At 44.0% G+C, this 23788-nt stretch overlaps 1 protein-coding gene across 3 annotated transcripts in view; it reads left to right on the top strand.

Moving 5' to 3' along the window:
• LOC138467536 (zinc finger protein 583-like) overlaps positions 1–23788 on the top strand; it is a 304181-nt gene that overhangs the window by 122084 nt on the left and 158309 nt on the right. For all 3 annotated transcript variants that reach the window (XM_069607645.1, XM_069607644.1, XM_069607646.1), the window contains exon 4: positions 17401–17508. In XM_069607645.1, coding sequence (XP_069463746.1) covers positions 17401–17508 — 108 coding nt within the window. The remainder of the gene's footprint in view (positions 1–17400; positions 17509–23788) is intronic.

Raw genomic sequence — 23788 nt, 5'->3', positions numbered from 1 at the left:
CTCTTTACTTGAATGCAAATTGCTATAAAAGGGTACCTGCACTTAACAGGCCAGACAGGAGAGCAGGCTTTTTACAAACTTCAGTAAACTACAGAAAGGGAAAGAACCATCTGTTAGGGCAGCACGGAGGAACAACAAATTGGAGACAGAAGCCAGCACTGCCCCTGTACATGTTGCCAAAACCTGAAGACGCCCTTACACCTCTGATCTCCCTCAGTCTGGCTCAGACCGTTTCCTGGCATTGAAGACTTTCGAATGTGCATGGCTTTTTTCTATAGACCTCCGCAGGACCACTTTGACTTTCCAGCGTTCAACTTACACTTTTGTTATTTTCCCCAGTGTTTTCTGCTCTGGATAGTTCTGTATTGTGTATCAAAGTTCAATGTTCACTGTTTAATTTCCGCTTTCCTAAGGGTCCATTTCAATCACTTAGCTTTTTACAGTTGATTCACTTTATTGCTTCAAACTTTTCACGTTTCACAGAGACTTTTGAATTGGCTACTTTCTTTCACCCACCAGACCACTCTGTTGCTCAGTATCACTGACTTTACAGCTTTTGTTATTTCAAGGTCCATTCACAGGTCTGTCTTTCTTCTCGTCTCATCCACACCCGTGCAGCCTTTAATTGTGCAATATAATGTTGCCACTGCAATCTTTATTTAGCACACACCAGTCTCTCACGTTGCTTGCTGCAGTAGGTTCATCGTTGTCCTGGAAGTTCTGCTCTTACTCATGTTCCACCTTGCTCAGAGTGTGTCTCTATGTTCTGCCTTTTATCTGTGTGAGTAGAGCTAATTTGTATCAGATGTAGTACAAAGTAGGGATTGTCGGAAGCGGCTGAATTCTATCCTTCCTGTTTCAGTGGGGCTTGACAGTGACGTGGAAGAAGGTGCGCTCCTCTAACGGGAGAGCCCGCCCAGAGACTCCTACTGCGTCTCGGTAACTCTGCTATTCTGGGCTGTGTACGAGCCTGCTCGGGGGCTGGCCGGCCTGGAGCGGAGTGTGCGGAGTGTGGAGTGCGAAGAGGGGAACTAGCCTGGTGGCGACCCCGGAGACTTGCCCGGAGGCGACGGGGCCGTGTGTGGTCCGTCGGGAGCGGCTTTCACCTGGTGGAGCGTCCCGCGGGTGTCAGCGAGTTACGGTGAGTGCCTCGAGAGCCCCTGTGAGCCCCCGTGAAGCTGCGGGAGGGCAGGCCTGTACGCAGAGAGCTGGGCTGCGGTTCAGGGCCTGAGGAGAGTGAGGGGTAAGGCGGGTGAAAACCGCAGTATAGGCAGTACTAGTCGGTCTTGGACTGAACCCGTAGAGTTTGCTCCTTGTCCATAGACCTTCTGGCTGACGCGCGGCTGGAGGTGCGGGAAAGCGACCGTCTGGACCTCCTGTGGACGACAGGGAGGCGGTAGGGAAAGGGGCGAGTCTGCTCGTGCAGTCACTGCGCATCATACGTGCGGGAGCTGTGGGAGTCTGTGAGGAGCGATATCTCCTTTATCGGACAGGCGTAGTTGACAATTGTTGGCACGGACGACTATCGGTCTTAATAACTTCGCCGGCAAGTGCAGTGTGAAAAGGTTTGTAATCCTCTTATTACTTGGACCTAAAAATCCCCCGCATCAACTCCCCTGGAGACAATATGCCTCCAAAAACACGCGGTGCCAAAACGTCTTATAATTTGAGGAAAGGTAAGACCAACAACCTAAATATGCCTGTTACCAATTTATCCGGGGGGAACAATCCGAAATCCCCAGTTAATACTAGAGGAACGATTTCTGCTTTATTTGAAAAAATCCCACTGGTATGCAGCAGCGAACATACTGAGGAGACACTGTCGACAGTACACAATGGAAGTCGTCCCCTGGATATGACAAATTTTGATGATATAGATAACAATTCATTACTCGATCTATGTCTCTCCATACAGAAATCAATGGCCCCCCCACAGACTGGCAGGGGGGGGAGTGCTGAGACTGAGAACACCCAGAGAGCTGTAAGTTTTACAGTAGAAGCGCAAGTGTTAAAATCAATAAATGCCTCATCAGAGGCCCCCGGTAAGGGCCGACTCTCTGAATCACCTAATTTATTGATTGATCTTGAAGAACCCGGGAAGCATAATGTAGATCGATTGAGTGAATTATCACAATTGAACTCTGAAGCTATTGCAGATTTGCAGGCGTCAATGTCTTCACTGCAATTTGCGCTAAAAGTTCTATTAAAACTCTGTGGGAAAATACATGTTAATACTGTTCTGCAGCTGAACCTACCTGGCCCGGGCACTGATTCTGCCTATGAAGAGCAGCCCGAAGAAATAAAGGAGCTAGAATTATCGGCTATTGCCACGAACATTGAGGGGACTGAGTCTCCTACAAAAGAAGAAAATACCCACTTGACTAAAAAACAGCGCAGAATTGCGAGGAGAGCTGCACTAAGGAATGTTCCGGTGGAGGTGGCTTCACCTTTACCTAATACAGCAAAGCCGCAGCTAAAATCAAGAAAAGCAAAAAGAAGGGCCCTGAAAAGGAAGAAACTATTAATGAAGGGCCCGGGAACACTTACCAGTTGGATATTGCCAGAGAAACCCAAAGATATATTGGTGGTGAGCAATACAAGTCAAGACTCTATTCTTATAGATAACCAAGATACTATGGATAATCAATTCTCTACTCCGCAAAGGAATAGTGTTAATAGTACTTATGAAAGCGTGAACCCGGAGAAGGAAGCCTCGGTGCCAGTGAGAGAAGAGAATTGCGAAGGAAATAAGATCTGTATTGTGAAGAACTTGAATCAGAAACTCAGTGGTAAATGGTTACCACGAATGGCTATGCTTGAAAAACTCCACTTGATCCCTCAATTAAGAGTCATTAGATCAGAGGACTTCTCTTTTGTGGAGCCTCTACACACTACTAACCCGAATGTGACGGCGTTACACTGTACGGTTTTGGCCTCTGCTCAGTTGATCCGAAAACACAAAGACTATCTGATGCAAGTAGGGTTGGGTGTAGATGTTAACCCTCACGACATAGATCCATTGATTAATGATAAAATGCAATCTGTCAAAATTAATGGTGAAACCAACCCCCTGCCAATCGTTGGGAAACAAGTTCAAATGAGTGACATTCAGAACACTCTTAAATGGCTAGCAGAGGCGCTACCCCTGGCTCTAAACAAACCCTGAACTTGTTCAGTATTATCTTGGAACACCAGGGGTTTTAAACATTTTACGGCAACTAATGGGTCATTAACTTTTATCACAAATCATTCTTTTTTCATGTTGCAAGAAACTTGGCTAACTGTACCGATTGTAATAGATGGCTATAAGTTGTATCATACTCTTGCTAAAAAAGGGCAAATGGGAAGACCATATGGAGGATTGATGATCGGGATAGGGAAATCAATAATATCTAGAGAAATATTCACTGAATTGGGGGATAACATCAAAGCAGTGGAAGTGGTCATATCAATTAAGGATAATTGGGCCAAGTTATTGTTGGTCAATCTTTACAATCCTTATGACGCCTCAGCCAGTGATCAAATTCAAGATAGGTTGCATGATATGTTGAGTGCGTGGAAAAATGAATGTAAAAGTAATCTCATTATTGCAGGTGACTTTAATTGCCTTATCAAAGGAGAAAGAGGCACGTCTAATAACAAGTCCCTGTACCCGTATTCCATTATGCAACATGACTGTAATGACAAAGAAGGGGAGAAGTGGTTATGTTTTATGAGGAGCTGGGATCTGGAATGTCTAAACGGACGAACCATTAGTGATTGCCCGGGGCACTACACGTGGGGAGCGGGTGTGACGTGTCGTACTCTTGACTACTGTTTTACTAGCGCTGAGGTAGCATCCTTAGTTAAAGACATGAGAATAGTAGACCATGATTGGAGTGATCATAATGGTCTTAGTCTAACCCTGAATAGTGGTATTGAATCTCCCCCAACTACAGCGATAGGAAGCCTGCTTGTTAACCATGCTAGCTCACGAATAATATGGTCTGAGAAAAATATACTTAGAGCAAGTCAGGACTGTGGTGATTGGGATAATGACTATCATATCATGTTTACTAATATGTCTATGGAGGACATTGAAGGGTGGATCTATAACTTTACGGGCAAATATGTAACTAAAAAATCATCACTTGTTATTAGAGAACAGGGCTCGACTGAGACCTATGACAAAGTAATAAGAGATGCCAAACGCTTATTAAGAAGGGAGATACGCAGAATCAGGGCCAATACACAATCCCCTATTAGTCTACACATTAAGACTAAAAAGATTAAAAATCAGTACAGGTCATGGTTAAAACACTGGAAAAGATCAAAAAAATTGGCATGCTGGCAAAAGACCGTGAGAACTATTTGCTCAAGAAACTCCCGTAACATTTGGGCATTATTGGGGGAGGCAAGGGGAAGCAGGGAAACCCCTCTAATAAATCCGATTGACGCTGAAGAATGGGTCAATTTTCTTGAGAAACGTAATGGGACAGTGGATGGTAGGGTGGAGGTTTCTGGTACAACCATACATATTCCTAAGCCCTTCCCGGTACATCTGGAAGAGCTTATAGACAAGATCTCTAAACTTAAAGCCTCCCGTGCACCAGGACCGAATGGCCTCTCTAATATACTCATGAAGAATAACCCGGTTTTCTGGGCCAATCTCCTAAAAATACTTTTTGAAAAGGTATTAACAGAGGGGAGAATTCCGGAAACCTGGCAAAAAGCAATTCTAGTACCGGTATTTAAAAGGGGTAACAGAACGGATCCAGGTAACTATCGTCTGCTTTCCATGTTAGATTGCTCGGGCAAATTATTTGCCTCTTTGCTTCTGCAGAGACTACAGACTTGGGCAGAAAAGATAGGAATCTTGGACCGCTTTCAAAGCGGATTCAGAATGGGATATTCGACTACTCATAATCTACTGATCATGAATAGTCTTAGAGACAAAGCCCTCTCACCGAATAACCCTCCGCTGTATGCTTTATATATTGTTTTAAGGCAGCATTTGACACTGTCAATAGAGAGAAACTGTGGAGGAAGTTAAGGGGAATGGCATGCCCCGAAGGATTGCTTTACTATCTACAGCTCCTGCATCAAGATACCTCAGTACAGCTGAGGCTAGATGGTAGTGGGGCTACAACAAGGGTGATAAAGCAAATCAGAGGGGTGAAACAGGGGTGTGTAACGGCACCTACCCTGTATAATCTATTTGTCTCTGATATTCCGGAACACTTACGTGAGGTGCATAATTGCCCCCCCAAAATAGGCACCCAGCACTGCTTAATCATGGCATATGCGGATGATGTGGTGATATTTGACCACACGTTCAGTGGGATTTCTCGCTCGGCTGAGAGGCTCTGGAAATATGCGGAGGAGAATGAACTTATAATAAATCATATGAAAACAGAACTGATTCTTTACAGTCATGGTAAGGTGAGCCGCCGAGAATGATGATTAGAGGTTTGGAAATCCAATACACACATTCCTATAAATACCTAGGAGTGGAATTTGACTCCAGAGGAAATTTTCAATCTTGTATACAAAACCGCGAAATAAAGGCGGCACAATTAACCGCTATGATTTCCCAGTTCTCTTACAAGCAGAGTGGTTACTCTATTTGGGCGGCTCGCCAACTTTACATTCAATGCTTGGTGCCAATGGTTACTTACGGACTGGAAGCTCTGACCCATCTTAATCTTGAATGGCTCCAGGTATTGGAGGGTAGGTTTTGGCGTAGGCTATTGGTTCTTCCACAAGGAATACCAATGGCGATATTAAGATTGGAATTGGGGTTACTTTCTTTAAAAGCCCTAGTCTTAAAGAAAAGAGCTGAACTCTATATTAAGATGCATACGAGCACTACCAATCCTCTCCTGCTGACAATGAAAGAAGAGATAATTGGGAACAAGCAGATTAAGTATGTAAGAGAAATGACATTATTATTTGAGAGGATTGAGTGGACCCCTAATTGGAGTGAGAACTTCGAATATTTGAAATATCAAATGGGAGAGCGCTTAAAAATCTGGGACTGGCAAAATAACTTCAAACATCTTGAAAGCCTACACAGCTATGGGTTCATATCCCACATACTCTATACCTATAGAAAGGCACAAGGATATTTGAATTTATGCCCTTCAGATAATTTAAGACGTTTCTTATTATTGCTACATATTAACCATCTTCCAGTCCTAAATGTCCTTGGCCCTGAAAGGGCTATTCCCAAATTAGAGCGCTTCTGTAGGATATGTAAGAATAAAACTGCCCTCGAAACGGCAAGACATGTCCTCATGTTATGCCCCAGACTGAGTACCATCTATATGAAGCATTATAGCAAGTATGTGCATAATTTAGATCACATTAAGTCAAAAGATTTCTGGTATATGTGTGTTAATACCCTGAATGCAAGTCTACATCTGGCTCTTTATAGAGTATGGAATATGGTCAAGGTAAAACTTAAAGAACAATCCACCCCTGAAATAGCAAGAAAATAAGTCATTAGATTAAGTTATTCAGCGGTGTATATGATGCTGACTTGGAGAAATTTGCAACTTTGAAACTGAATAAGAAAGTCATTTTTATGTGTAAATTATGTTTTATGTGTAAATTATGTTAAAAATTGTGCAATTAGTTTTTTTATGTTGAATTATGTGTAAAGTTTTTGTTTATAAAACTATATCACATTAAAAATAAATAAATAAATAAATAAGATGTATGCACTTACAGTCAAGTGCCTGACTTTGCCTGACCAATTAGCAGGACAAGTCCAAATTGATGTGTAAGAGCATTTTTCCTCTCAGTCGCCCTCTTCCTCTGCCCAGTATATGTGTGGAAAAGGGGGGGGGAGAGTTGGGACATTGGAGAATCCTATCAAATAGAAGGGATCATAGGTACGGGAAAGGGAGGAATACCGCGTCTCGCCCCCACTCCTCGGAGACCACTCACCCAGGTGATCCCACTGGTCCACCCCCAGGGTCTGCATCCAAAGGCAATGGCCATGCCCAGGCCACCTGAGAGAGAGATCCCTGGGAACTAGCACGTGAAACACCCTTTGATTTCTCAGTGTCCCTCATCATATGCATTTCTCCCTATCTACATCTGATGCAATAGTTTCAGCAACCTGATAGCCTAAACTAATTAGATTAGTACATATTTCATGGAAGCAAAGAAACTACTTGGGATATGATTTTTGTATGGTTATGTTTGAAGTGTAGTAAGAATGACAGCAGTCGCACTTAAATAAACACTGGCAACACTGATTTAAGACTGATATAATTCAGAGCCTTTGTATGAAATTATTGATGCAAACATTTAGACATGTCTCCTTACATGTGCATGCCCACAACTTTTGGTAATGTTTTGACTGTGGGGATTACTTTTCTTATTAACATAACACCTATTATTTCATTTTTTATTACAGTGCTTAGAAGCAGGACAAATAGAATCTGTAACAAACACAGTTTCGTGTGCTGCATGTCCCCAGCGCCAGGCCTCCAGTTGCTCCGTGTAGGGAAGGGTAAAGGGGAGTGAGGGCAGGCTTTATAGACGTGGTCCGCCCAGACCTTCCTAGAAACTCCACTGCACCAGGAGCAGCCACTGCTGTACTACAAAAACTAATAATACTTCCAGAAACTAGTTATGTAGGGTCACCAAGCAACCAGCCTGGTGAGGTTACTCGCATAGTGATAATGGGGCATGACTCAAATCCCAGAGGAAGCCTAGGGGTTCTGGGTTCATGCATCATGTATGGCCAAACTCTGTAAAACCGAGTCTGAAAATGATGAACTGGGATAATAAGGCGATTCAGAATCGGGCCTGTAACCAGGGACTTTCAAACTATTCAGTTAGATTGTGACTCTACTCTTTGTGGGCCCCCACTTTTGAATTCATCAAGAAAGCAGAATAGCTTTTCTTAAGCGGTCATTTGGGGATTAAAGCTTCCCTGCTGGCTGCCTTTCTCTGTTTTGCTATGCGGAGGTCAGTAAACCTGTCCTGTGATAATCTGTAGTTTTAACATACTCTCTATTGCTACATCGTGAGTTTGCCACATGCTGATGTCACAGGGTGGAGCTGGAGGTATGCACATATGCACTAAAGAAGCTGAAGGCTGGTGCGCTTTAATTGTGCCGTGTTGGCCAAAGACAGACCTTTCCAAAAACTGTTCGATAATTAGACATGTTTCAGGCTTCTTTTAGCTATTTGGAGTGGGCTATCTAGTATGCTGGGAAATTAATAAAGTTCAGCAGTGGAACTCATCAAGCTATCCAACCTTAAACCTAAAACCCAGGAAATCACTCATTCAGTTTGCATTAGAAAACATATTCTCCTATTACAATGTGTGCAAACCACAGCAGCCTCCCCTAACAGGAGTCCTTTACCTACGTCGCTGTGAATTAACTCCTCCCATTCCTTATGATACATAGATTTTGTTATCAAATATGTGATCTGGGATTTAAAAATTAAAAAATCACAAATTGAAACTGCATGCCCCAAAAAACATGTATCATTTTTCAAATGCCCTTTTGCATTTTAAATCCTAAGACTACCCCAGACCAATGCCTTTTTATTATGAACATATACAAGCAGGTTTTCACAGCTGTAGGTAAGACTGCTCTTATCCATCATTTTCGCATGCCCCACACCTCCTCCTTACACAAAGTGTAAGAATGGCCCGAATAATGGTGATGGGGACAGTGGAGGGTGAGCTTCCATTTCTTAAAGCTGATTCTTGCACAGCCCTGGTTAGTTTGGGCTTTTTAACAGGACTTTAGTGAAGCACATGCAGAGTGCTTATAAATCGAGTGTCTGAAGGCAGGCCTGGTAAGATGTTTTTATTACAGCAGCAGCATGTTTACAACTCCAATTAAGTCATGAATTCTCAAAAGACCGATTTGAAACAATCCTGGCAGGCACTTTGAGTGCAAAGTCTGATGGTAAGGCTTGATTAAATCGAGCGCAAAGAGTTCCCATAAGGAGGAGTTGTGGGCGGGGAGAGGCAGGAATGGGTGGCAATGGTCATAAGCATTAGCATGGCCCTGGACAGTCAATGGTTGGGCTCCCGTCCAAACAGCACCTGTAGACTGTGTCCCGCCTCATATGTCATTCCTCCTTATCTGTACTCTATTGCAATAGTTTAGGCTTATAGGCGACACAAGCAACACCTGATAAACCTCTCCAGTGGGCGTGGTTTGAGTGGGCAGAGGCAGGGATGGGGACGGAAGTCACAAAGGCCATAGCATGGGCGTGGACGGCAACGACACATAAGCAAACATATGCAGGCTGTGTGTGTCTCCTCGCATGCCATCTCCCCTTTATCTACTATCACCATGTCAATAGTTTCAGTTTTGTAGGTGCCACGTAATAGCCAAAAACTACGAATGTGGCACCTTAAGCCAGAGCCACAGCTCAGGATTTTTGAACCTACTGCATTCTGCAAGGAAGACAACTACACGATCCTGGCAGAGGTGTGTGCGGTTTAAGGATTACCTGGCTATGACTTCCCAGGGACCTCCTAAAGCCCTCTCAGTACACAGGCCTGACAAGGGAGGGGAATGCAGACATGCAAAACTAACATCTATCCTGGGTTACATGGTGCCATTCTAACTTTTTATTCAGGCCAGTCTGAATTGCTCTGTGGAAAAGATGAACTGTTCTTGCTCCTGGCAGTGTCCAATGCCTCCCGCTTCAGTGATGGTTTGATGAGATATCATTCAAAACATGGTTGTCAAGGTCTTTACTGTGTTTGTGTATGAGGGACCTGATCACAGGACATCAACAGCAGTGTAGCATCTTCAAATGGAGTAAAATATTACTTTTGATTAACATTGTGAAACGGTAAATGTATATGTGCCGTCTTGTTTTTAGCGACCGTTGCCTTTTTAAAAGTGAAGGCCAGCAATTGGTGCTTGGCAGGATGCCGCCCAAGCAAGGAAATCCATGTTGGCAAATGTAGTTTAACAGAAAGCCATCAGCGATGAATAAACAAAAAAAAAAGGCAAATGCAGAAAACTCAAAAAAGCAAAAGGAGTGAATTAAAATATATTTGTATTGCCGGAGTCCAAACTCCCGAACGCACCCAGTTTTCCTTACTGTCATTATCATGGACAACATTTTTATTCGGCTTCCACCATGAAAAATCCACAAAATACATATTTTTAAAAAGCCAGGTAAAATAAATCTTTTACATACACATTCATCCGGCAGACCGTTGCATGACATCGTCAATAAATCGCGCCACATCGTAATTAAACAGTAGATCATGGGTGGCCAAAATGTCTTTAACCCTCTTCATCTATTTTCATTCCGAGTCTATAAAAATGTGGCCTGATAAAACATTTCCTTAAAGTTGTATATTTTGAACGCGGCATTAAAAAGCGGGATAGGTCATCAGTTCCTCCAATGTTGAAAAAGCATATCTGGGGGGTGCTGTTGCGCTTAGGCGAGGATGGACGCATTAACGGGAGCTCCGTGCTGGGAATATCCTCGTTTCTGAAATATCTGTCGTGGTCTTTCTAATCCCTTCGACATTGGACCACCTACAACATTGGGGACATCTGTGGTTGCCTGCTGACTCCTGGCTCCGTGGATACTACTGCTGCAAAGATACCTCTTCTCAAAAACCGCCGCCGGGGACCGCCGGAGCTGGCCGCACTGTGGCTCCATATGCCCTGCTTCCACTGACACCAGAGTGCGGGGCGCAGCAGGCCTGTGGGGGGAGGGGTTTAGCCGGCCCTGGTGTGCAGCAAGCTTTCGCCCTCCAGCCCTTGACGGATAGCGGGCGGCGCCTTTCGCCCCCTGCCTGGCTCTGCACCTGGGGACTCCTGTGCCACCACCGGAGGACCCTGCAGACTGAGGTCGGATTGGGAGCTGGGTCCCCGGTGGTGCCCATTCTATCGGCCATCATCAACCAGGCCTCGGTGGACCTGCTACAGGGAGGGACCTTCTCCAGCTGCGCTACGGAGGGGCACAGGAAGATGCCCGTGGCATGAATTGCCCCCACGCCTTCACCGGAATACCCTGTTATATTGCAAATAAAAAGGGGGTTCCTGGGAGTCCCTCTGCCAGACATTAGTCCTGGTTACGAGAGTCTTACCCAGAGTCTTTAGCTCACTATCTTTCACAGAGAAGAAATATCCCAAACATATCAGTCTTTGTCCTGCCCTGGTGCAGTCCAGCACCGAAATGCAGGGTAATTCTCCTCTGAACAAGAGTACCAACAGCAACCCCAGACACGAGTTATATTGTGCCACGTTAATTTGTGCAATTTGTGTACTTTTTAAAGCCATTTCTAGAAAGCAAAATAATATTTTAGCCATAAGAAGCCAAACATTAACACACATCCGTAGCAACTAGAGGTGGTTAGATGTGTGGTCAAGTACCTACATTGCAGACTGGCATCAATTCCAAGCTCACTTCCCCACTTAACCAAAGTGTGAGATCCTCTGCAATCATTTAGTCTCACTGCCTTATCTAACAAAATTGGGAGTCCCAAGAAGTGATTCAGTTCAGAGCGTTACATATAGCGTAGAACTGGCAAAGCTAAAGATTATGGCTTTAGAAAAGTGAAAATATGTTCTTTGTTTCAACCTATTCACCATACAAAGAAATAGTTATTTTTTCCAAATGTGGGTCACCCTGAGGATTTCTCTTAAAGCTGTTACTAATAGTTGAGGAGTTTCAGTTAAAGAGGGTATTACATCTAGTTATACTTGCAAAGGAGAGCAAAATGATCGAAAAAATAGATGGCACAGCAGCAATAGACACTTTTGTGACTCAAATAAAACGTAGGTGATTGTGATTTAGACGATGAGCATGTTTGAGATAACTAAAGGGAATTCTTTTGGCAATATTGTCTACTTTGCTGTGTCTATATAGTACTTTTAGGCACTTTAATTACAAGTTAATTAAACTAACCAACCAGTGGGAGAAAGATGATAAATGTGCGTGATGTTTTCAATGCCGAAAGACTCACCAAGAAACTCCAAAGGGTCCAAAACGCCACAGCCAGGATTCTACTAAGATTGAATAGAAGAGACTACATCGCTCCAGCTCTGAAAAGCCTTCACTGGCTACCAGTAAAAAAACGCATCAAATTCAAAGCCCTCTGCATCGCCCACAAAGCCTTACACAGAAAAAGAGCCAAATTTCTTAAAGCCAAGATCATCTGCTACCAGCCAAGAAGGGACCGAAGATGAAGCAACGATCTACAAATGGAGCCAAAACAGTATGAGAAAATGAAATTTAGAGGAACTGCATTCCCACGCCTAATTGCTAACCAATGGACCATCATGCCAAGAGAAATTAGAACCACAAAAGACCACATCACCTTCAGGAAACGACTCAAAATGTGGTTATTCAACAGGCAATGACGAGCGCAAAGGGACATCAACACAAAAACATTGCGGACCAAAAGAAACATACAAAGGGGCGCAGTCACTGATAACAGTGGCAAAATTGAAGAGGACCAGGACACTGCACCTCCCACCCCCTTCTCACCCCAGCTATGCCCAACAACTAGAGTGATCAACGAAGAAAAGGTCGCCCAATCAACACACAGATTTAGAGAGCACACCCACGCACAATTCATGCACCAAGGAAAACTCAGACAGGTAAAGCACTAAAACCTAAGCATCACCCTAACTTGCCCACCCACACAACTACGGCTGCCTGGTCATGCACCACATCCTCAATTTATTGTAACACAAGCTGCGCACCCATTCATCAGCCGACCGCACAACAGGTCCACACCCAACTGCCACGACTAACCTGGACGAGTAACCAGGAACACACTAGATACAACCAACCCTCTGACTCCGAACCCACAGGGGAAGTCAGCCTCCAGGCCCAGAGGGGAGGCGAGATTGGCTAATGAACCACAACAAAGAACGTTGGTAGAAAACACTTAGCGACAACCAAAGACTTTCGCCAGAGGCATCGTCAAGCCGACCGACTTACTAACCCAGTTCCCCCGCTTCCTGCTCCTCCTACATAACCAACGCCACTACACATGACTAGAGGCTAGCCACACTACACATAAACACACGAGAATTAATCTAATGTTCACACCCTACCAACTCCCTGAGACTCTGTAAACAACACTAGAGGGAACACGCTTGCACATAGTCATAAGTCCATCAACACTACACAAAAGTACACAAACAAAATATATTCATACACCTAACAGCCATCAGAGACTCTGGACCCCTTATGGATACAACTAACCAATGCTCACAACCAAAAACCCCACCCTAACATCACACGACACAAACACCCAAACCAAACAATGGCACACATCCGAGTCACTGAGTCCTACCCATACATTTACAACACACGGGGCCTCCCGAACCAACTCCTCCACGCAAGACAATGCTCACAGATGCTAGTTCCTCCTTGTTCTGAACCTATCCTATCCTACTATCCCCATTAACACACCCAGCCCTCTTCTCTTGCAAAGCCACGTGAGCGCCTGGGGACTGCCCGGGGGTGGTAGAGTCACGCAGTATAAAACATATAACATATGTTGCACCCATTGATTTTATAATTTTGAGGTGAGGTTGTGGGGTTTGTGATATGGGCGCATTCTAGAGTTTTTGCACCATGTTATCTACAAACTGCCCTGGAGAGCGTGTACATGATGAGAGGAGAGGAGAAAATACCGTATTTAAGCAATAATGCAGCATTCTATCACTGTGTGGTAATGGCCGGCAGCACAAGCTAATAGAAGGTTGTTACATGCTGTACAAAGTGACCTCCAAGGGCAAAGGCCTACGGACATAAAGATGAGGTATCCGATAGAAACCCTGTGTATACTGTTTGTGGAGAAAAAAAAACATGGCTGCCATGTAAATGGAAGCTGACTCCCACTTTCTTTTCCAAGGCATGGGCGGTAAGGAGCCAGCGAGAGGCAGAGGGCCGAATATTGAAGACTATTGCAGGTGAGAGGGTGAGCAGCAGGGAGGAGAAGCAAAGGGGTGGCGCAGTCCAAGTGCAGCCCCTTAAATGGGGCACTAGGGGATTCAGCAGCAGCTTCAAACATGGGTTTGCATCTGTTAATAAAGACTGTGATCATGCAAAGCTGATTGTCTTGTGCAAATACCCTGGGTACTCCTAACAAATGACATCTCCTGGCTGTCCCTTCCATTTTGGTGATTTCCCGTCACTGCCTGGGGGCCACAAATACATTTGGGAAGTTGGCACTGTATGGGAGGATAGGTCCAAGAGACCACCTCCCCCCCCTTGTGGAGTCTCTGGCTCGTCGGGGGCCCCCCCTGCCACCAGGGCCTAGGTGGCGGGTGGACCACTGGCTGACACATTGACCAAACGTGCTGTATTAATGTAGGCCCTAGAAACCATTTTGTACACCAGAACGACATGAGCCCTTGTGCACTGCAGCACGGCCCCCACCTTTAGAGAGTCCTCGCTTGACCCTGTGGCCTTAGCTCCCTGGCAGATCCGCTGAGAGCCCGTTTCCATGAACAGACGGACATGAGCTAGTGCTAGAAGCAACCACTGTAACATTCACCTTCCGCAGTGGATCACTGTTCACAGTATGACCCGGCCAGCAGGGCCTGGGTGAAAAAGAACTGTAAAATGGTCCCCCGACAAAAGTAGAGACCCTAATACCAAGATGTAAACTGCCTGTGTTAAAACCCTTTTTTTCTCCACGACCTTTTGATAAAATATGTAAACTCCATGAATATGGCAGAATGTGTGTTCATGTGGCATCCTGGTTGAAATACCCGTATCCCCTTAGCTATGCGCAAATAGTAGAAGTGTCCCGGGTTTTATGCTATGTTTTTCCAAGAAGAATGTACTCCAAGGCCCTAAGCCATAACTCAACTAATGCTGCTAGAGTGCAACGGAAATCAAGAGCAACTGCATTGGGAGCTCATGTACATTGTGTAAGAAAGCACATAGAATGTATTCGAATGTTCAAGCTCACCATGTGTCACTGCCATCAGTCTTATTGGCCAGTTGTTCCTGCGCGCTCCACCAACCTTAATACTACCTCACTTATCGTGTATGCATAGAGTGTAACAAATTGTCGTGGTTGTTAAATAATTAACATATAGTTATCAATAGCAACATTGGTATAGGTAACGCATTTGAAATGGCCATGTAAAGGCACTAACAATGTAGAAATGTAAACCTTTAAAAACTAAATGAGTAATGTACATTATATGAATGTTTATGCCTTTTTTATATAATCTGCAACACACAAGGAGAATACCATTGTGGGCATATCCAAGGCCATTTCCCCTCCCTCCCCATTGAGGCCTGCCAGACGAAAGGCAGAGGCCCGGGCTGCTCTGCCTCACCTCCCCCAATTCGGCTGGAGCCGCTTCAAGCATTCACGTTCCCCCGCAGCTCACATGGACACGGCCAGCCACCTGAATTATTTACAACCCAGCAGTAAACCCTGTCCATAAACGCAGGCCAGAGGTGCCCTGTCTTAGGCTCCACGACCCACCAGCTCACCCCAGGTTAATGGCCCCTGTAAAATTGACACCCAATATTATAGCAACACTGTAGGAACCCATTCATACTGACTTCTAACGAGACATGAAAACTTGGACAGCTCACCCCTTGCCCTGAGACCCAAACTCGTGAGCTATGATACCCGGCCAACAGGATGGTGGTAACCATGTATTGATGTATCACCAAAGGACCCCGCTCTAGGTGCATTCCTCCTGCGTTGCATTAACCTGTAGAATAACCTATTGTAGGATTTACAGGGAAAGATAATATTGCAGTATTGAATGAATGGGGTGTGCGTGGCCCTTAGGGCAGAAAGCCAAGGAAGACGTTCATCAATGACACTGGGCACGCCTGGCACCGCCCGGATGAGCCCAGCTGACCTGCCCGGCCCAAGTTGGCACCCAGTGACGTCCACCAACCACGGCACAACACATCACAGCTGCACCTATAGTTAGTCGCCACCACCCAATCCCCACGAACATGTGCCCCCTATAGTGTGTAGGGTCTTATGACGCATTTTGTAAATATATACGCCTGTCTTTGCTAGTGTCAGACAGAGCGCTCTCGGAGTTTGCAGAGTCCTTTGCATGCCCTATTTTGACTTATATGAACTCCCATTAAGCTCACCCGCACTTTGTCTTAGCCTTATTCCCATCTTGGGAGAGTCCATTACTGCCTCTCATTGTGGGGAGGGTCGTGCTATCTGGGGACGCTCGCCTTCAGCACCCATGAGTACATATAGGCAGGAGAGTGCATGTGAAGAGGAACACACTGTTTGTGAGTGTTGTTTGTTTACCCTCCTATTCTCTACCCACGGCCATGCCCGTCTCTATGGCTATACCCACCTACTACGTGCCCATCAATACACAAAACACTTCCTTCTGGGATTTCTTTGCATAAGGTCCACCAAGCAGGGACATAAAAACAGTGTGCGGTTTATGGTCTGCCAGTGTTCTTTCTAAGAAGCCTTTTAATGGCTTAATTGCAGCTGTAAATTTGCTACTAGTGAAATTAAATTGTATTAACCAAGTGTGCCTTCCGACACTTCATTTATAATCATTATGTGTCCTCTCTTCTGTTCTTTGCCATGAAGTCCTGTTAAAAACATACATTGGCAACAGTGGTGGCTCTTGTGTAGGCATTAGATGGGCATTTGATAGGCACTGGCTTTATATGCCAAGGTGCTCAAACCATTTTACAACTGTTGCCCTCTTATGTACAGATAGTACCATTATAACAGGCACTTTGCAGTGCCTGGCAAAAGGCCTATCACATTCCTACACAAAAGCCCAAACTGATCCCCTTGCCAGTGCTTGTGGTCTTTGGGATTAATCTGCAATTAACAAGAACAATTGACAGCCCTCCTCTTCACAAAACCTCTGCTTGACAACTGCAATTGCACCATACCTGCTGTTACTACCGTATATATCCAAGGATATCCCACCCCAAATGTCCAAACAAAAAGAATCATTTATAGGATGGGCCTTTTGGCCATCTTGGCCATCTTGGCAAGGGCTTCAGGATCTCGAGGACCACTGACTACTAAATGTTAAACCCTGACAAGGTCAGTGTGCCAGTTATTTGCATTTTATTCAACCTATGACGGCACACAGCCCGCTCATCTGCATTTTTCAACTTTTCTGTAATTTGTTAAATTTGTCAAATGATTTTGAATTATCTGTTTACCAAGTCGGGTGTTCTTTCCTTACATCTGGGCAACCTCAACAGTTTATCAAACTACAATCGAAAATAGCTAAGAAACATGCAACATTGCCCAAATCGTCAGATTTTTCTGTTAAAAAAAATAGTCATTAAAACATCAGCCAAATAAAAGGTTTTAGTGCCCAGATGGGAGGATACCCAGTGTGAGAATAAAATGTGAAAGCGAAATTTGAATTTCAGCACGTAAATCCTGGATTTCTCCTTTTTATTTTACAGGAGATACAATTCCCGAATATGAGATTGCATTTGGAATAAACGTAGAGGAGCACCTTTATCGGAACAACCCTATGGATGGAGCGAAGCCCCATGAACCTCTCAATACAGGTCAGAAGGAATTCATGGACAGAGATGCTTGTGTTTCAAGAAAATGACATTGTGCCACTCTTTCTGTTCTTATGGCGACAGAGATATGTGAAGTACAAAGATTAAAGCACTTTGGATATCATTAATTCATCTTTTATAATGCGCTTATTACCGGAGACTAGTCTCTAATTGCGGGACTGGGATTCAAACCTGTGTTGCTCTACGTTGTCTTGGTTCCAAGTCAAAATCACTATGCAAATAAAAGTAATACATAAAATAAAGTCTGTGATAGGATTAGCGTTCTGTAAACCTATAAAGAATGTGATAGTAGTGTTATTAATTGCAAAAGTATTAATGACTGTTACTTGCGCAGAGGAAATGTATCCTAATGACTTGGTCTAAAAGAGTTATTCAGAGGGGCAGGTTCCAAATGTGTAGGATAGGACAGGAGGGGAGAGAGCATGGGGGTTGGGCTTGGGGTGGTGTCACATGACCGTGAAGTTGTCATGTGCCATCTTCACCACTCAGACCTCATTTATAACCGATATCGCTCTTCAACCACACCCCTCATTCTCTTCCCACCCTATTGCGCTGACCTGTAAAAATGCATACCTTTTAGAAACAGAAAATGGTGCAATGTAAAGGTTTATTCCAAATAGTGCTATGACAATATATATTTGCTCATCTAGAGGGTGCTCTGGCAGTGCTGTTACGCTAGTCTCCCCCTTTCTGAAGCTGCAGAGTCTTAAACAGAGTTTAATCTACTTTGCACACATTTTGGACATATTTGGGACACTTGTGGACCTTTATTCTTTGAACTTTCTAATGATTGCTTTGGGCCACGACCACTTCCCGACACTCTACACAAAGCCAACGGCCGTGTGCAACAGCGCGCGCGCGCTTCTAGAGAGTGTGGTGGGAGTGCTGTTAAGTGGTTAAAGGGATTTTTATTTTGTTTTCTTTCCTTTGACATTTATATTTGTCCTTGCTGTTTGGTCTTGTTGTTACTGAGTCCAGTAATGTCCTATTCATGTGTTGACATCTGTGATGCCTAAAAGAAAAGAAAAAAAACTAGTTTGACCATTCGCTCTACAACCCCGATCAACATCCCTCTTCTGGGGAGGACTGTTTTGATTTAGGGCCGGCCCCTGAAATCGGGGTAGTGACCCCTAGGCACCCCACTAAAAAAGTTGCTTCAGATAGGAGTTTTTTTTGCAAAAGCTAACCAAAATTCGCAGAAGGACATCATTCACCCTAAGCCTCTAACAGCTCGGGTCCACCATTAAGGGGAAGTGTTGCCGGCAAACCAGAGTCTGCTAATTTGTTTTGATCAAATATCTGATACTGCTCTCATGGTGGCGGTCGTGCCCATGCTGAGGGATTTGGGCTGGGGGCCTGATTTGGCGCTCTTCCTAGGAACTCACATCTCTGCCTATTGGCGTGCCCCTCTACAATACTCTGAAATCGGTTAGTGGTGACCCCTTGCCTCCTTTATGTGCAAAGGTAATGATAGTCCAAATCTTCCCCCATGGGGCTCTCCCTTTGACCGGCCCCTCACGATCGCTACTTGGGGACTCTCAATCTGAGGGCTTCAGCAGTGTTTTAATCAATGGGACCTCAGACTAGCGGATTGCCAGATGACTCTGATAATATCATCTGCCTGTAATTTCTGATGTACACTTATCTGTCCCGCGGATCATCAAGAATGATACTTCTAGCTGGGTTCAGGAAACGCAGACCCTTCCCTTCTCGCCTCCTAAACCAATGAATTTATCAAATTCTCCCATACTCTACCCTGATTCATCGAATTCCACTCATTTGTCCATGGCATCCTTTGTCAATCGTATACCTAGGAGGCCATTGCGTATAAACACACTACCAACACCCATGCTGGAGGTCACCTTTGCTGCTATGAATATGACTCTGATGGCTCTAGCCAAATTATTTGAGACACTGGATGGCAAGGCTATGGAGCAAGTTGCACTATTGGCCAGCCTGCTAACAAAAGTCTCACCTGTTGAAGATCTGATTACGCATGAACGCCTTTTACTGGGAATGGCGGGGAGCGGCGTGCCTTCATCCCTCCATCCCTTGGTGGACCAGACACAATCCTTAAAGGATAATGCCTTCACTGTATTAACATGCCCCCTTGAGGACCATCAGTCCCAATCGATTGAATCCACTTTCAACATGGATGCGACAATACAGCCTTTTTGGATTATGTTTTGGTGGATAGGGAATTTTTTATGCACATTGTAGATTTTAAGGTCACCCTGCAGTTCAATAGTGACCACGATTTATTTCTAGCCACTTGGTCCACATCGATTGTCCCCGCCAATACTGTCCCTTACCCTTTAAAATTAGAGGCAACGGGAGGTCGAAATGGGCTAAAATGGTCAAATGATTTATTATGGGATTTAAATATGTGTATTCGGCATGGTGCCCCTGGACTGGATCCAGAGAGATCTTCTGATATGGGACTCTATGTAGCTGCCCTAGCTCTATCCAAAGAAAATAAATCAATTGTCCTTCGACCTAGTTTTACTCATAAACATACCTTTGACATAGAGGTTAAAAGCAAAAAAGCTGCTTTAAGGAAAGAATTACGAGAACTGGGTCATTTGAATCAACCTGTATTTTTAGAGAGGTTTTGTAAATTAAAACTGAAGTACAAAAATTGGTCAAAAAATAGGTGGGCAGTGATGTATCAAAAGGATGGTGAATGTATGCTTAAAGCTCTCGCTAGTAAAAATAGCGCTCAAATATGGTCCTTACTGATATTGGGTGATCCTCCAACTTCCCCTACAGACCAGACTTGTTAAAAGGACGTTATGGTTAAATTGCACTAATAAAAACCTATGAAATTCAATGAAAAAACGTTGTTAGAGGGACGTTATGGTAAAACCGAAAAACCCCAGAAATTCGCCCGTTGTGGTAAGCTAAGCAACCATAACTCGCGCTACCACCGTGCACTGCTAAGACTAACACCCAGGACATCAAAGATGACAGACATCACAAATGTTATTGATGACATCACTGATGACATCACATATCTGGGCCACTTATTTTTGTTCATTGACATATCTAGGCCAGGTGGTTTTGTTCATTGACAGTCAGAAAATTTAAATTGAAAAGGTGCTATATAACTAGACGTTAACCTTGTCATATGTTCTTAAAGTACTTTCCTTAGGGTTTGGTCTCAGCTCATGGTGCTTATACATGGGGAAATAAGCAGGCCTCAAACCCACAATTCATTTGTGTACATGAAGGTAAACGTTAATGTTATTAACGTTTTCTGATGATGCTGTTTCTTTCTTCCTTACTTTAGTTTTCATGTATGTGCCTCTGATTTGTATGCATTGTGGTTCTTCATATGTATTTTGTACTAGCACAGGTGTAGTAAGTCTTGAATTGTTAGCTATGTTATGTTTAGCATTACTCAAAACTCTGATAAGGTAGCATTCATCATTGTACTATCCAGAATTAGAAGATTATAAATATTGTACTTCTATGGTGCATGCTGCAGTTATTGCCTATGTTTATATATGATTAGGTTCCTGTATTAACAACAACACTCCAATACAATGATTTTAGATGAGTACATTCTTTAATAGATTAAGTAGTTCATGATAGGTCTCCCGATAACCCCCGACATCTTGTAGGGACTATTCCTCAAAATTAATTTCACATGTGATGTCATCAATGACATTTGTGATGTCATCTTTGATGTCCTGGGTGTTAGTCTTAGCAGTGCACGGTGGTGGCGTGAGTTATGGTGGCTTAGCTTACCATAACTGGCGAATTTCTGGGGGGTATCGGTTTTACTTGTAACCATAACGTCCCTTTTAACAAAGTTTTTTCAGTGAATTTCATGAGTTTTACCAGTGCATGCTATTTTCCTACAATTTACTAATATACTTACCCAATATAGCAATATTTTTGTCCAAATTACAAAGTTTTACCTTAAAACGCTGCCATTTCCCACCTTCTAGCATCATTTCTAACACTTCTATACACTTTTTGCAACTTTTTCAACTAATTTTGCGTCCGTAGATGTCCTGGAAAGTCTGACTTCATTGCGGACCTTCTGGACAGTGCCACATGACCATAGGCTTGCGCGTGGCATGATGACGTGTTTGCGAACGCGTCCACACTTCGCGATCGGATCCGTGCTTCGAAGACAGTTCGGAACTGCATTTTCTACTGATCTAGGAACTTTCAACTTCAAAATTTCCCTTGCTCAGCTCCTACAGCTATTCTTACTCATTATCCATTAACAATCTAGTACACAGTACATACTTGGAAGAATTTTAGCAAAACTGCTATTTATCTTAGAAATTGCGTCAGTTGTTGCCATCCCTCCTCCCCAAGAGCCACCACCACCACCAGCTGGAGGACCTTAACAACAAAAAAGCGCAGTACTTCCAAAGACAATGAAGAGGACCAAGAAGATGAGGTAGAGGAAGTGCCTACCTCTAGCACCCAGAGAGAATCATGGATGTGGCAGTTCTTTACCACTGTTGGGAATGTACCAAATGCTAAAGCTACCAAAGTGAAATGCACTGAGTGCTTGCACTCGGTCGCGGACTACCTGGACAGTACTCCTACGGGACCACCTCCATGTGCTGCCACACCAAATCCAACGACCGCAATGCTCTCAGAAAGGTTGTTCCTTTCTTAGCAAGTAGGAGGCTGTGTTCCTCCACCTCATCTTCCTCAACCAATACTGTAACCACACAGCCTACTTCTGTGGGACACAAAATCCCACCAGCTACCTTGCAAGCAATGAAAGAGTCTGTTGATCCATATTTTTCAAAGACAACAGTCCGCTATATACTACAACACAACATTCTGCAGAGGGAAGCAATTTTGAAGAGCTTTTGAAGCTGTAATCAAGGAGCGTGAGAAACACTGCCCCTACCTTAGAAGTAACACACGCGCAACACCTTCCCCTGTCCACCTGCCCCTCCATATTAGTGCTCTTGCTGCCTCTTCCCTCATTTCCCTCCCCACCTTTCGTTCTAAGCTCTCCTGCAAAACAAAATAATACATCAAAAAACAACAAAAGAAATGTTCCTTTAGGAACCACCTTTCACAGTTTAAAAATAGAACAAAAAAAATGTATAGACTCCATCTACATTACATTTCTCAGTAAAGTACATAGACTCAATTAGATTTTCCAACCATTCCAATTAGCATTTTGTGCATTGCTAATTCAAATATTGTGGCGTTCATCCCCCGTTCCAGGGACTGGAACAGTGGATAACGGCCCGACAGCCGAAGTTATCAGCCCAAGCAAAGCGAGGGTGGATAACAAGGTCTCTGGACCATTATCCTCCATTCCAGCCCCTGCAATGGGGGATGAAGGCCATTAGCACCCCGGGTTCCCAAAGCGTGAACCCGGGGTGTTAAAAAAAAAAAGGATTTTTCTTCCTACACTGGGACCCTTGCAGCGTCCCGGTGTAGGAAGGAAAATCCTTTTCCCAGATGGCCACCATGGAAATGGAAGGCAGGGCTCCGTACAGGGCCCCTCTTCGCTTTCCATGGCAGCCTGCAGAAGGCGAATAGAGAACCATATGACCACTTGACAAACATTCAAGGTTGGATGGATAATCTTTCTGAAAACATTTGTCCACATTCGTCAAACAGCAACAGTTATAAGCCATCTGAAAATGCCTAGGAGCCCCTCTAATTTAGCCACCTCTTGACAAAATCCCACCAAACTTTACAAAAACATTTATATCTAGATCTAAATTTTTTTTGCAAACTTTTTTGTGTAGATTCGTCAAATGGCACCTCATTTATAAGCCTTTACAATATTTTGGGACCCCCTCTAATTTTGCCTCTTCTCGACAGAATCCCGCCAAACTTTGGCAAACCTATCGGAACGAGGTCTAGAATAGAATTCCAAAATTCCATGCACTTTCATTGAGTGGTGCCAAAGTTATAAGCCGTCCAAGAACTGCTTTTCACGAACCCTATAATACAGAAATGGGCACCGATGTTCGCGAACATCCGGACTGTTCGCAGACTTTTTACGTTCATTCTGTCTATGGGAAAAAAATATTTTTGGGACCCCCATTGATGACACCTCACCAAACCTAACAAAGAAATTCAGAGTGGGCCATATACTTTTTTTCAAAGCTTGGTGAGGATTCGTCCAGGGGGAGCGAAGTTATAAGCCGCCCAAAACGTTGTCTTCCTATGGGTTTAGCAACTTAACCATAACTACACGGCCACTACCGCAGGCCGTGTAATATATATATTTATTTGCTTTGAATTTCTGAAAACTCCCATTATT

This window comes from Ambystoma mexicanum, chromosome 4q, assembly GCF_040938575.1.
Source record: "Ambystoma mexicanum isolate Mex_15411 chromosome 4q, UKY_AmexF1_1, whole genome shotgun sequence".
In the NCBI taxonomy this organism is placed as follows: Eukaryota; Metazoa; Chordata; class Amphibia; order Caudata; family Ambystomatidae; genus Ambystoma; species Ambystoma mexicanum.
This window is presented reverse-complemented; position numbering and strand designations above follow the sequence as displayed.